Source organism: Bombyx mori, chromosome 9 (assembly GCF_030269925.1).
Source record: "Bombyx mori chromosome 9, ASM3026992v2".
In the NCBI taxonomy this organism is placed as follows: domain Eukaryota; kingdom Metazoa; phylum Arthropoda; class Insecta; order Lepidoptera; family Bombycidae; genus Bombyx; species Bombyx mori.
The window spans coordinates 7,363,570-7,379,325 of record NC_085115.1 but is presented as its reverse complement, the minus strand read 5'-3'; the positions used below and the strand labels follow the sequence as shown (position 1 = coordinate 7,379,325).

At 35.5% G+C, this 15,756-nt stretch overlaps 1 protein-coding gene across 1 annotated transcript in view; it reads left to right on the top strand.

The window, feature by feature from the left end:
• Window positions 1-13,881, top strand: part of ace2 (acetylcholinesterase type 2) — a 55,036-nt gene extending 41,155 nt beyond the window's left edge. Inside the window, 3 exon segments of the mRNA NM_001114641.2 lie at window positions 10,278-10,441; window positions 11,042-11,199; window positions 13,768-13,881. Of these exon segments, the coding sequence (NP_001108113.1) occupies window positions 10,278-10,441; window positions 11,042-11,199; window positions 13,768-13,880 (435 nt within the window). The 3' untranslated portion in view covers window position 13,881.
• Window positions 13,882-15,756: the final 1,875 nt, after the last annotated feature.

Sequence of the window (15,756 nt, the reverse complement as noted above, 5' to 3'; positions counted from 1 at the left end):
ACCCCAGGTGACTGGGAAAAGGGCAGGATAATGATGATGATATGACGTCAATAACCAGAGCAAGTTACGAGGCACAATTTCGTTACAATATCTTCCTTTAACGTTATAGATTACATATTTATATCTTTTGAAACTTCAAGTGCTTCGGCTCTATACGCCAGAATGACGGCAACCTATACCGTGATGTAACGAGCCGAAAAAACGCTGGTTTGGTGAAATGGCGGCAAATCTCTGCGATAGCATGCGATCATAGAATGCCCCTTAAGTTCAAGGGGAAAATTTACAAAACCATTATTAGATCTGTCTTGCGGTATGCATTTGAATGCTGGGCGACGAAAGTAAAGCACGAAAGTGGAGTGCATGCGGCAGAAATGCGACTGTTGAGGTGGATGTGTGGAGTGACAAGAGCGGATAAGAAAAGGAATGAGTATATCACAGGAATGGTGAAAATAGCTCCGGTGGTTGACAAATTAAAGAACGGACGGTTAGCGTGGTATGGAAATGTGATGCGTAGAGAGGAGATGCATGTGACTAGGAGATGCATGGTAATGGTAGTACAAGGTAGAGGGGGAAGAGGTCGACCGAAGAAGACGTGGATGGAGTGTGTGAAGGACGGTATGAGAAAGAGAGGAGTGAATGTTGAGATGACAGCTGATAGAAGAGAATGGAATAGAGAAATTCGCCGTGCCGACCCTACCTAGTGGGATAAGGTGGAGACAAAGAAGAAGAAGATTTATATCTTTTGAGAATTTACTCACATAACGTATATTAGTAGTTGTAAATAATTTCTACTAAGGGAATTTATTGAATACAGTACTACAATTTGGGGTGTGATTTTCAATAAAGTTTGTTTATTTACTACATAATATGTACTTGTATACAAAAAATAATAATAAATAAATAAATAAATAAATATTTACTAACAATCACGCCACGTTAACTGGTCCCGTGATAAGTTCGTAAAGAACTTGCGTTACAAGTACCAGATAACGGAAATAAATGTAAGATTTTTATTATACACATAGATATATTTAATGTACATCCATAACCCGGGAAAATACATTTATATTTATCATACAAATATCTTCCCTTGGCGGGATTCGAACCCGCGACCCCCGTATGTAGTGACCAGTAGTGACCATGTCACTTGCCACTACACCAGACGGCCGTTAAAATAAAAGATAAACGCTCTTTATCCAAGAGTGGGGCCTTTTTTTTCGGGCTAGGATAGTTTTCTGTGTCGATTCCGGCAAAAAGAACGAGTCCTACATATATTAGTAACTACTTTTGAATAATTGTGAGCGTACCTTTGGCAGGATAAAGGATTACAGTACATCACAACGTAAATGTCGTCTCTCATCTTGAGATATAAGGTTAAAGTCATCATTGTTATGTTAAAGATATCATTGTTACTCCGTTACTATACGTATATATAGAAGCCTGTAGTAGCAATTGATCGGATAGATATTTTGTAATCAAATATTAGTACACTTGATCAATGAGAAACGGTTTCAGGTATTCGGGTCTCGAATAAAATGTTTTCACAGTAAATACAAACATGAACTTTTCAATTTCGCGATCAAATACAATTAATATTTATAGTTTGTCATACAGGCTGAATAATTGAGACCAAATAGCAGGGGTCACTGTACATTTGTAGAGTATTTCATTAGTCAAATAGAATCACCTATTCTCATTAGTGTCAACTGATTTTCGAACGATCCCAAACTTTTATTACGTTGATTAATATTATTTGAATGCCAGTCAAATTATCTAAAAATGATTTCTCGTATGTAGGACTATAAGTACTGTCAGTCGCTTGATTTAGTTGTATTGTGCAGTGCAGTAGTAAGGCACACAGGTAAACACAACAACTTTATACTTTGTAGTTTGAGTACTTTATTTATTTATTTGGGAAACAAACAGTACAATACAAAACACAATATTTTAAAAAAATATAGCTAAAACAATAACCAAATATGTTTCCACAATCAAAATCACATATAAGTAGACAGTGAACAAGAAGAGAAATTTAGAAATTTAAAATACAAAAAAACAAAAGCAACACAATACGCACATATCATTTTATACATTAACTTACACTATAAAACTACAACACTTATCGGGCCAAATCACCCTATAAACACTCCAAAACAGCTTTTCTATATGCTACAAGTGACAAGCAAAAGATGTCAGCATTAGAGAACTTAGCATCATACAACCTACAAGATCTACGGACAAGAGAGTTAGAAGCATATTTCTTTAGATTAGTTTGATACCGCTTATCGACTGACTAGTCAGTCTGTCGCGGTGATGCAGTGTTAACGCCCCTGGCTGTTGCTCTGAGGGCTGTGGTTTCGATTGCCACACCTGGCGAACATTCGTGATTTTTATCTGGGTTTTTAGTGTCTGTATATCGAGGGGTGAAAAAAAGGTTATTTGGTTTAATTAAGCGACATTTCAGTTAATACGCGACATTTATCTTTGAAATTAATGGTCCGTTTTATTTGGTACTAGTATCGACAATTCAATGTTTTTAATTTAACTTTAATTATGTTTACCGTATTCAAATAGGTGAGGAAGTTTTTTAGGCGTAATATTTTTCTAAATTTGAAAATTTAAATGGCTTCCCTGTAAAGTTGCAAATAAGTCGCTTACACCAAATAGCATTTCACCCGTCGATATGTATTCGGCTTTATTTGTAGTTAACTATATTTTATTTTGAATATTTAAACGTAACTAGTTTAGGGCTGGATGATTGTCCGTAACTTGTTATCGGTTATTATCATTCTCTAGTCGAGTGTTTACAAATAATTTAGTTTAAAGAGGGCTGTCAAAATAGACTTTCAGTACTAAGTATGTATAACTTCCGATAATGTCTATATTTCAAAGCTAAGAGATGCAAATATGTTTGTATTAAATTTAATTCTAATCATTTAATTCATAACCTTTAAAAAATGGGAATAAGTCGCGGGTAAAAAGCTCTCATTTCACACGTTCTCTGACTAAAACGAGAAAACTATGCAAGCATTTCTGTAGTCATATGCTTGCGACGTTTGAAGATGATCAACGACGATGTTGAAGTACGTACCGCTTTACGAAATGACCTAATGTGGTTTTCTCGAACTTCCGCGATGAAGAGATAAAGTCATTCAATAAAATCAAACCCCCGATATTTTATAAACACTATTATTTAACCGGTTCCTGTCACGATTTTCACAATTCATGAGTTCTCGATATTTTGGCGCTGTTGCAAGCGCTATGATCACGAGTAAGCTGAATAGTCCGAGTAGGGTGTTAGGAGCTGAAAAATCTGTCTACTCTTTAGTTTTTTGTTTTTGCATGCTACTACTAGAACTCGTTCCCACAAGATACTTTTACGGTTTTTTTTCCTTTTTTTTATGCTTATATGGGTGGACAAGCTCACAGCCCATCTGGTGTTAAGTGGTTACTGGAGCCCATAATAGACATCCACAACGTAAATGCGCCACCCACCTTGAGATATAAGTTCTAAGATCTCAAGTAAGCTACAACGGCTGCCCCACCCTTCAAACCGAAACGCATTACTGCTTCACGGCAGAAATAGACTGATTTTGCATCGACCGATTTGCATCGATCGTCTTGTCGATTTCGGCCGAAAGGCAAACGTGGATTTCCGTTTGAATTACAACAAAGCGTCTGAGAGAAAAAAAAGTGAACATTAAAATAATAATAAAAACATACTATAATGTGAAAAAAAAGAATACACCACAAACAAAAAATATTTACGTTACATTAACATCACAAAAGGTGTTGACGTATAGCTAGCTATTCTATTCGCCAAGTTTCGATCCGATACATGTTCACTGAGTAGGAAGTGTGAATACTTTATGGGTCACGAGACGTGGCACCCACCCCCAACCACATAGCAAATAAATATTTACTTGACCCCAGAACTGACGAATAATGAAAACAGTACTTATTAGCACTAGTAGTAGTTTACAAAGTCATTTGAATTTAGAAACAATAACGAATACACATTTTTGTACAACATCCCGACAATACTTTATCAGTGTGAAATTGACCCTTAAGTCCCTCAATTTACGAGCTAGTCTTTTGTGAAATTATCTAAAGAGATTATAAATGAAGTGGTAGCGCTATAGTATCCGCGCTCCGGTGCCAAATGAGTGGAAGCTTTAATAAATTAGGCATGGCTCAGACCTCGGCTGAAGAGCAAAGGTCACAGATTAACAACGCGCTATTTCGGGTTGTGACCAGTCGCCGTTCCATTTCTGTTCCCGACTCTGCATCTCGTTTAATATGCATCAATACCACAGTTCTAACGAGTTATTAGTCTGAAATATTATGAAATCTATATATCTAATACGTGAAGCAAAAATTTTGTACCCCTTTTTACGAAAATTGCGCAGACGAAGGAGTATGAAATTTCCCACACTCATAGAGAATATAGAGAAGGAGTGCAGAATGCTTATAATTTATTTAAATTATGCATTATTAATACATTAAATCAATCAAAAAATATTACACACACTACCATGTATTTGACACGCACACACACACACACGCACATATAAATACTCTTTGCTTTACTATCAATTTTTTTTATTGCTTAGAGTTTGTGTGTCAAATTGAGAATAGGTTATTATAGTTTATCTTTAATATTATTTGTCTATAGTGTAGTCTTGGCGAAATCTGTAATAATAGAAGTAAAGTCTTTGACAATAGAACCATAATGATGTTCAAAATTATAATTTCAATTAATTATAGTCGAATTTCGACTACTGCGGGACCACTAGTTACGATAAATACTTAAAATTTTACTAAGTGCTCATTTAATACTATAATTACCAGAGATACTAGTCGATAAAGGAAGGTTTTTTTTAAATTACAAAACCCCATTTATAAGTAAGAAAATTTCTCCTGTGATTTATAAATGTGGCTATGACTTCTATGAATATGCATCTTCCATCTAGTAAAAACTAAAACTCCTACTAAGTGACTGTTGATTTCTGTTGCATGCAAGGTTTCTTAGCCTTGACCCAGATTGGTGTTTTCCTTGACGTGTACACCTCGAGGCCTAAAAGGGTATATTGGCGATTAAGGTAAAATTGAAATGTACCTGTCATATAAAAAAATCATTACTGTCATTCTATCTCATGTATATTTATAAAAGTTAAGCACTTTATCAAATTAAAAAGAAACGAACAAAACATTACATAATACTTTTGTGGTTGAATATTAAATGACGTTAAATACATTATGTACAAGGCATGAAAATGACAGTTTGCATCTTACATCAATTAATGCCACGAATACTACCGCCCACGTAAAACCCTTTTCATTTAAACGCGATAAACAAAAGTGACACGACATTCACATCCTGTGCGGGACCAATTTACCTTATGATATTATTTTTGTCAATTGTACAACAAATCCAGTTCGAGTAAGAATATAGTTTCGTTTCAACGTTATATAATCGGCCTATCTTATCTTAACGAGCAATTCTTGTATATTAATATATATATATATAATCTGAATCTCGGAAACGGCTCCAACGATTTTCATAAAATTTTGTATACAGGGGATTTCGGGGGCGATAAATCGATCTAGCTACGATTTATTTTCAGAAAATGTTGTTTTATTCGTGTTTTCAATAATTAATCTTCCCGGCATCTATTGGCGACTAATAATACTATTTTTCTTAATTAAGGGCAACTAACCGCTTTAAAGACACAACAAGATGGCGTTATCAAAAAAAAAGGTCATCATCTAGTGTTTATAAAAGTAGAACGGAGGGACCTTGAGAAGAACTTTGCATTTCTTATTAATGTTGTTGCAGCATTAACGCATGACTTTTGTGGATGCGATCATCATCTAGTTTTACTTAGGGACGTGGTCAGTTGAGCTCGAGACAAGTTAATTGGATACCAGAACCCATAGACAGAAGGCCGTAAGACTTCTTGAATTGGAATTTCAATGAAATACTAAAAGCAGAAAGCGGGATAAATAAACAGAATAATTCGGGAACCCTGACCAGTATATGCACACATAATATCACATACAATATTCATAAAAGTACGTACAATACTTAAACTATTACCGGCTTAAAGTAATATGTGTTATACGCAGAAAGATCATAGACTGATCTTTTACCCAAATTTACATTAGATATAGACGTACCGACATTGGTATATAATACGTCACTCATGCATGATAAGGCATTGGTTGAAAGATCAGTAAATTAAAACCAAGCAGATATTTTGATGTCTACAATTTAATCACATTTGACTGATTTTAATATTCATTTCTTTTATTTCTACGTTTATTGATATTTAAATGCTTGACGGTGGGTAGTGTTGTCTTTCATTACCGAGCCGGTCGTTGTCTATGATTTAATCACGGAAATAATTCTTAGTATACACTCTTCGGGTTTATTTAAAACTATTTAACAAATAATCAAATCAATCAAAATCAACACGTATAAATTCTAAGAAAACTGATTACTACTGGAACGTGGCGAACCCGGAGCGAACGAAAGCTCGAACTATATTCATAAAAAGAACTCATATACGTACCAACTAAGTTGAGCTTCACAAGCTATATCGCTCACACGATAATTTCAACAACTGAATAAACAGACTTCCCTATATAATACGCTACCAACGAAACGGATACATTAACCACTAACGAATTATCATCAATATTATAGAGTCTGATTTGTTGACGGTGTTTTACGAAGCACCTGTTAAAACTATGTAACCTTTAACGTTTTTTGTTTATCTAAGTAAATGAACTGAATGTAATAACTTTTGGTAAGATAATAAACAGTTTGAACCGACATTTATTTGATTCAATGAATCAGAAAATGGCCGTAGGATGTGATCAAAATAAGTTTTTAAAGGTCATGGATTGAATATTAATTATATTTTGGGAGTTAATCAATATAGTCATAGTCTTTAAGCACGAATATAAAACAACCATTGAACATTGGAAATTAACAATATCGGTATTAATAACATGGACGATAGTTGCATTTGTCTACTAGATTTATCTACGAACATAACTCATTAAATCTGTTTTATTTTTTATCAAATAAGGTATATACATGAGGTTACCAGTGTCCCGGTATTCTTAATCTACTACTCCTACTTGGATCACTGTTTATATTAGGAACCAGCGACCCGCCTTCACGTCGCTTCGGAAACATTACATTTTATTATTGATAGGCGAAGCCCGTCATGTTGCGCGCGGTACGACAATAACTGCGGCTGACGCAGCGGGGCGAAGCTAGTCTTAAAAAAGTAGCCTAAGTTACTCCTTATAGCATCAGCTACCTATCAGTGAAAGTCTCGTCAAAATCAGTCCAGTGGTTCCAGAGATTAGCCGGAACAGACAGGCAGAAATTGTAAAAAATGTAATTTTGGGGTATGAACCGTATATATATATATATATATTCATATGCATATAGTAAAAAGCGGTTATTTCAATATTACAAACACACACTCCAATTTTAATTTTAAGTATAGATATTATCTTAGTTTCTTTTCTTGTTATTTATTATTCTGCCCTTCAAATTAGATCCGTGGGCTCGCTTCGTTTCTAATGAATCCGCGATCGAAATGGTTTGTTAAGTAGAATCCACCTACTGATAATATAGGTATAAGTATTGGTTAAGTTAGTTACAACATCATGCCTTTTCAGCGAAGAAATTGTGCTTTATTGGTTTGAGGCAGCATATTCATTGTTCTAATATAAACGAAACTTTGACCACAAGACTCAGTGTGAATACCGCTAAGTCTTTTATACCAGTAGAGCGTGTCCTACGCTCTCAAATAATCCTATGATAAACTGAAAATTGTAGTCTTCGTGGCCTGAAGGATAAAACCCCCGGTGTTTTCGTATCGAGCGATACGACTATACTGGTGTTCGAATCCTGCAGACAGGCTCCATTTTTTGTTATGAGATACGTATTTGACTAACGTACGTTGAAATTTTTGAAGTCGTCGTGGCCTAAAGGATAAGACGGCCGATGCATTCGTATCTAGCGATGCACCGATGTTCAAATCCCGCAGGCGGGTACCAATTTTTCTAATGAAATACGTACTTAACAAATGTTCACGATTGACTTCCACGGTGAAGGAATAACATCGTCGTGTAATAATAATCAAACCCGCAAAATTATAATTTGCGTAATTACTGGTGGTAGGACCTCTTGTGAGTCCGGACGGGTAGGTACCACCGCCTTGCCTATTTCTGCCGTGAAGCAGTAATGCGTTTCGGTTTGAAGGGTGGGGCAGCCGTTGTAACTATACTGATACCTTAGAACTAATATCTCAAGGTGGGTGGCGCATTTACGTTGTAGATGTCCGATGTAACCACTTAACATCAGGTGGGCTGTGAGCTCGTCCACTCATCTAAGTAATAAAAATTAGTGAAGTATAGTATAAATAAAACCCACAAAAAATTTAATTTGAATAATTAGGTACTGGTCGGCAGGGTCGTCTTTAGAGACCGTATTGCCATATCACACCATCCTGCCTAATTCTGCCGTGAAGCAGTAATGCGTTTCGGTTTTAAGAACGAAGCAGCCGTTGTTACTACTATAAAACGGAGACTTCCAACTTATGTCTCAAAGTGTGCAAGGTGGCAGTGTTTACATTGGTGATGACTTTAGACTCCGGTAACCACTTAACAACAGATGGATCTTGAGCTTGTCTACCCATCTAAGGAATAAAAAAATAGATCAATATATAATGGTAGCCGCTTATATTACCAGGTAAATGCTTATATTTATAAATCATTGAAAAAAGAAAAGAAAATTTTAAGAGAAGAAGAAGTAGACAATTTTAAATGTTATTAGAAGTAAATTTTCTGTTCATCTCTCAATTTAAAGCCTATTTAGGTTAAATAAAATAAATATATAAAATAAAATAATCTTTACTAACTTATTCCACCGAGACAGCCTGAACGTTAGGTAACTAAAATAGTTATTTTGCTTTCAATGTTTAGGTCATAGATAATAAATACACTTAATATTTATTTAAGGCTTTAGGTGTAAATCGATACGTGTCAACCATAGAGTATAGCTGTATAACTCATTAAATATTCTATTTGACAAATCAATATCGAGGTTGAATTTTTGAATACACACGTCACGGCCCTCATGGAAAGTTTGGTAATGGGTAGTCTTGTAATTTACATTGGATTTTGCCTACGTTAGTATACAAGGTAATTTTGTTCTCTATGCTCTGCTGGAATTCAAATCAACAATAATTTATTCAGGCTCTGAAATAGGTCAGCTCCTCCGTATTGCCCTGTGCGCTACGTTTGGACGCTCTGACTTCTTACCGTACCTAATTGGAGGGCCAGGTGTACATATCTTGCCAGTTTCGCCATCATTTCGCTTGCCCACAATTATTGTTGAGAATATACAAATATGTATTTTTAATATAACTTACTTAGCGTTTTTTTTTAAAGATTATATTTGAATTTGACAAAACGAACATAAGAAAAAGCTTTATAAAAACACAAGCTGACCCAGCAAACATTGTTTTGCCATATATAAGATTTCTAATGTAGAAAAAAAAACTAACTTATTGTTAGTGTACAAAACCTCATTCAACCACATAATGCCTCATTACAACAAAAAAATTTGTCCAAAAAATAAAAAATAAACGATAGGGGTGGACAACCCTTAGCAATTAGGGGTATGAAAAATAGATAGTAGCCGATTCTCAGATCTACTAAATATGCATATAAAATTTCATAAAAATCGGTCAAACCGTTTCAGAGGAGTATGGTAACTAACATTGTGACATGAGAATTTTATATATAAGATTTTGATAGTATTTCCAATTTGTTAGCTTATTTCAAAATAACCTTTTAAAAGGATAGCCGAGAAAATTAAAAATCCTCACAATTTAATTGTTTCACACATTACTTATCACAGTAATTATCATCAGTATCAATTATGCAAGATGTATCCTAAAGTTTTACTTTGAAACCATAATTATTTCATTATTTTGAAGCAAATTAATGTAAGGTATTAAATTCGGTAAATAGTTAGGAATATTTCTAGTTTAACACCTTGAGATTATTTTGTACAGAAAAACTAATAATGTGCAAGAAAATCTTCGTAAAAAAGACTTCTAAATTATGCCACCTCACTTCTAAACGATTTTGAAATGCATATTTTGCTTGTTATATTTTTATTAAATGAGTCTTGTGTGTACTGTAGTTCACGTCAACTGATTTTTTTCTGTTGTTGCCTATTTCAGCGTACCAGCACAAGTCTCTGGGGAGAATGGATGGGCGTGATGCATGGTGACGAAATGGAATATGTTTTTGGACATCCCTTGAACATGTCCCTTCAGTACCATTCCCGGGAGCGTGATTTAGCAGCACACATTATGCAGTCTTTCACACAGTTTGCTCTTACCGGGTAAGACATTGCTAATATTTTTCCTGCGTTGATGGCTAATGAGCCTACTTCAAAGCGATTACACGAGCCCAAGGACATCGCTAGTTAGAGCTAGCCGCTAATCACCTAGATTTCTATCGTCTAATCCGTCCTTTTAGACAAGAACGTTCTACTGCTTAGCTGTAGAAATACGTAGGTACTTTTAAGCCAATTAGTCTTCCAAACTAATTTAGAATGATCACTACTACTAACTTATTGCATAATTGAACCGCATCTTTTGACCAAGATTTTGCACTATGCTTGGTGGTAGAACGTCTTTTGAGTCCGCACGGGTAGGTACCACCACACCGCCTATTTCTGCTGTGAAGCAGTAATGCGTTTCGGTTTGAAGGGCGGGGCAGCCGTTGTACTGTTACAAGTGAGACCTTAGAATTCATGTCTCAAGTGGGTGGCGGCATTTACGTTGTTGATGGCTATGGGCTACGGTAACCAGTCAACACCGTGTGGGCCGTGAGCTCCTTCACCCATCCAAGCAATAAAAAATAAAAAACGCAAGTTCGAAGTCACAAAATAATGCTTGTAATAATAACGCTCATAAAATGATCTATGTTCGGATTTTAGAAAACCTCACAAGCCTGACGAGAAGTGGCCTCTGTACTCCCGGTCTTCGCCTCATTACTACACATACACGGCGGTGGGTCCAAGCGGTCCAGCTGGACCCCGCGGCCCGCGTGCCTCCGCTTGCGCTTTCTGGAACGATTTCTTGAACAAACTTAACGGCAAGTACTTGTTTCGCGTATTAACGATATTTTTATCATCATTAAAAAAAACTACCGATGGAACAGTTTTTTGACGTGACAACGTCTTATAATTCGATGAAGCCGGCTGCACGCACGAAAAAACATGACTCATGCGGCGTTACCTCGCTCTGAGGCGTTCCATTAAAGGCTTCAAGTGCAAGCAAGTCGGTAGGCAGCGGCTTGGCTCTGCCCCTGGCATTGCTGAAGTCCATAGGCGACGGTAACCACTCACCATCAGGTGGACCGTATGCCCGTCTGCCTACAAAGGCAATAAAAAAAAAAAGCGAGAGCGCGCAACGAGCAACAAAGAGGCACAATCGGCCTCCGCGTTTGGCAGCGTTCGACATCTGTCTCTCTCCTACTTGAGTGTGCGATGCATCCGCGTGGACAGCTGCTATACAATAATACATTTACATGTTTTCGTCAAGTATGAAGTTCAGTGAAAAGTGAATGTGGTGTCAATTGTTTATAGCAACGATAATTGCGATAATGGAAAAATGAAACCCCATCAGTATTTTCTTATGATGTTGTTACGTTCAACTATCGTCAGTAAACCGACTTTATAGACAACCGTTTTTTTTTATTGCATTGATAGGTGGACGAGCTCACAACCCACCTGGTGTTAAGGGGTTACTGAAGCCCGTAGACATCTATAACGTAAATGCGCCCCCCATCTTGAGATGTAAGTTCTAAGGTCTCAAGTATAGTTACAACGGCTGCCCCACCTTTCAAACCAATTCAAGTTGTGGGATACAACTGCTTTAATTCGGTAGTACCGAAATTATGAGCGTTTAAATTTCATGCTAGAGTGATGACATTGTTTTAAATACGGAGGTCAACGTTCAAGAGCGCGACACACATTGCAGCAGTCACTTACGAACTACATCCAATAGTTTAATTGCTATTATCACGGAAGTTTAGATGTTAATTTCAATAATTTCATTAATGCACTGATTATACTTAGTCTGGCCATAAATACTGTTACAATTAAAAATAAACAAAATATTACATTTGAGTCTGGAATCTCTCATTTTTATATGATTGCTCATTGAGTTTTCTGATTTTGGCGCCAATACATTGTACAATATTTTGCGATATTAAAATGTAGTGGGGTGATAAAGAGAACCGAATCGCTGCGATTGCATTACACAAAGTAGGTATGGAGCCAAATACAATTTTTAAAACTCTCCATACGCTTGGTATTAGTAAAATGTTTGTGTACTGGGCTATTAATAGGTGCAATGAGACCTCCTCTGTTTGACAGAAAAAGATCGGGTCATCCACGTAGTGTTCGTACGAAAAAGGTCGTCAAAGCAGTAAGGGAAAGAATTCGAAGAAATCCTGTCCGAAAGCAAAAGATTTTATCTCTGGAGATGAAGATAGCACCTAGAACCATGTCGCGTATTTTAAAAGATGACTTAGGACTTGCAGCCTATAAGAGACGTAATGGTCATTTCTTAACTGATAATTTAAAAGAGAATAGGGTGGTAAAATCGAAACAACTACTGAAGCGGTACGCAAAGGGAGGTCATAGAAAATTTTTGTTTACGGATGAGAAAATTTTTACACTCTAAGGAAGCTTCCCAATTAGTCGACAGAGTGCAACGTGAGCACTATCCAATTTCAGTGATGGTTTGGTGGGGTATTAGCTTTGAAGGAGTGACTGAGCCATGCTTTTGTGAAAAAGGTATCAAAACATCGGCACAATTGTATCAAGATACCATTATTGGGAAGGTAGTGAAGCCCCTTAACAACATCATGTCCAATAATCAAGAATGGTCCTTCCAGCAAGACTCGGCGCCAGGTCATAAAGCTCGGTCTACGCAGTCTTGGTTGGAAACGAACGTTTCGGACTTCATCAGAGCTGAAGACTGGTCGTCGTCTAGTCCCGATCTTAATCCGCTGGATTATGATTTATGGTCAGTTTTAGAGAGTACGGCTTGCTCTAAACGCCATGATAATTTGGAATCCCTAAAACAATCCGTACGATTGGCAGAGAAAAATGTTCCCATGGAAAGAGTGCGTGCTTCTATTGATAACTGGCCTGAACGTTTAAAGGACTGTATTGCAGCCAATGGAGACTACTTCGAATAAACTTTTTTTAAATTTTTTCATATTTATGTATTAAACTAACACACTGTAAAAGTAATAAATGTTATTTGCAATAGATTTTTTTTTTTTTCGTTTGTTCAGTATTTATGGCAAGATTAGATATTTAAAATTTAAATTGTTTTAAATTTGCCCATCTATTTGTATAATAATTTATATATAAGAGTCACGACATCGATCAACTAGTGAATTGAAATTTTTTTTTATTGCTTCGATGGGTGGACGAGCTCACAGCCCACATGGTGTTAAGTGTTTACTGGAGCCCATAGACATCCACAACGTTAATGCGCCACCCACCTTGAGATGTAAGTTCTAAGGTCTCAAGTATAGTTACAACGGCTGCCCCACCCTTCAAATATTTTCAATATGAACAATGCATTAGTGAAGAACAATTCGTAATTGTTCGAATGCATTAAAATTTCATCACTCTCATTTCAGAGTTGGAGCGTGTACCGTGTGACGGCGCCGTGACCGGTCCTTACAGCAGTGTCGCCGGCACTGCCCTCCCTGTAACCCTTCTCACCACTTTGGCAATCACTATTGCTTTGTAAATTTTAAATAAAAAATAAAGTAGTCTTGTCCGCGCTTCGAAGTGAAAAGGACTATTAAAGTGAATAATAACGGCTGTATGTGTGTAGACGTTGATATTAGAATTATTTCTTAATTTAGTAAAATTAGAGACATTGCATATCGAAAAGGGTATAGAAATTTGGTAGGGTCTGAAGAAGAAATTGGACAATGTAATGGAATGTTGGTGTAAGTGAAAAAATAATCGGACTTAATTATTGGGAAGCCATCGATTTTGACCCTGATAACAATGCAAGTGCGGCAAATGATATAAATGTTTTTCGCCATGATTTCAAGTAGTTTTTGAAAAGACATTTTTTTAAATATTGTTAAATGATTTCGTTGTGTTTCTCATTGAATTTAAATTATTGTAATATGTACTAGCTGTATTGATGTTAAATTTTAATTGAAATGTTAGATATTATTCAAATTGATATTCAAATGTTGGTAACGAAAATGTGCTGAATGTTAATTGTTTAGTTTATTGATGTTCCTCTCTATAGTTGCTTTGAATGTTTGATGTTGTATTCTAAATCTATTTCACTTTAGGAGTATTTACAAAGTATGATATAAATAATGAATGTCTTTGTAATTTTTTAACATTAAGTTATTAGAGAAGAAGCTTTGAACTTAAAAGCGATGCTTCCCACAAAACAGTCGTAAGACATATACATATCAAATATGTGCCTCTCTGCTTATATGCAAATGAAACATATCTATATTGTAGCAAATTTTAAGAATTTATATAGACAAGTATAGGTCAACTGTATACTGTGAAGTGAATTTTTAACAATATATTTATAATATAGTTCGCTATAGAATCGTACCACTTAATAATCTTATGAATTCTAAATTCTTATGACTTCGAACAGAAATAATATTTTGTAAGTGAGTATTTCTTTTTCATAGATAAAAAAAAAATGTTATAAAAACTTAAAGCACACAAGTAGATCCTTAAATATCTTCTGACTGATTTTTCAAAATAATTTATTTAGTAGTAACTCTCTTAAACATGACTGTATTAGATTTATCACATTAAAATATATGTATTTTAGTGAAATGCCTACATTTTGAAATTATCACGGACATATCTAAATGAACTATGGGTAATAAATAAATAGTCAATTAAATTATACCTAAATAAAATTGATACTATCATCCTTTGATAGTGACACTATTTTGGCAATTTGACACATTTGACAAATAATACTAACTTTTAAAAGTCGTAAGCCGTATTGTGAGTCCGCCGACGGAAGGATACACTAACCTGCGTATTTCTGGTGCAAAACGAGTCACATTTTCGTTTAGTCGCGATGTAGCTTGAAGGGTGATACAGCCATTTTATACTACAAAAGATGCCTCGACTTTATATCGCTACATTCGCAACGAAATTCACATTATGGTTTCGATAATCATTTAATGAGATATATTTTGTGTTAGTACAGGAATGAATCATTAATAAATGACATCACAAACGGCTATATAAAAGGACAAAAAAAAATTCGTCTCCAATTCAGGCATTGAAACATTCCAAACACAACGTAATTAGTAGCTTGAAAATGCTTTAAGTGAAAATAATCTTATGAACTTAGTAACTTTTTATACTTTAACAATATTTGTACTAGTGAAAATTTTAGCGGTAACGTATTATTATTATTACTGTAATAACTATGCGATTGTCAATTAATAATAAGCATGTGAATTAATGACACTAGAACCTTCCGGGCTTATTCAGCTGTTGTAATTAAAACTGTACGTGCTATTCGTTCTACGAGTACTACGTACAATCAAACTCTTGGCAAAATATTATAACAGTCCAAACGGCAACAGTAATATTCCGGATATGTACAGCGACTTGGC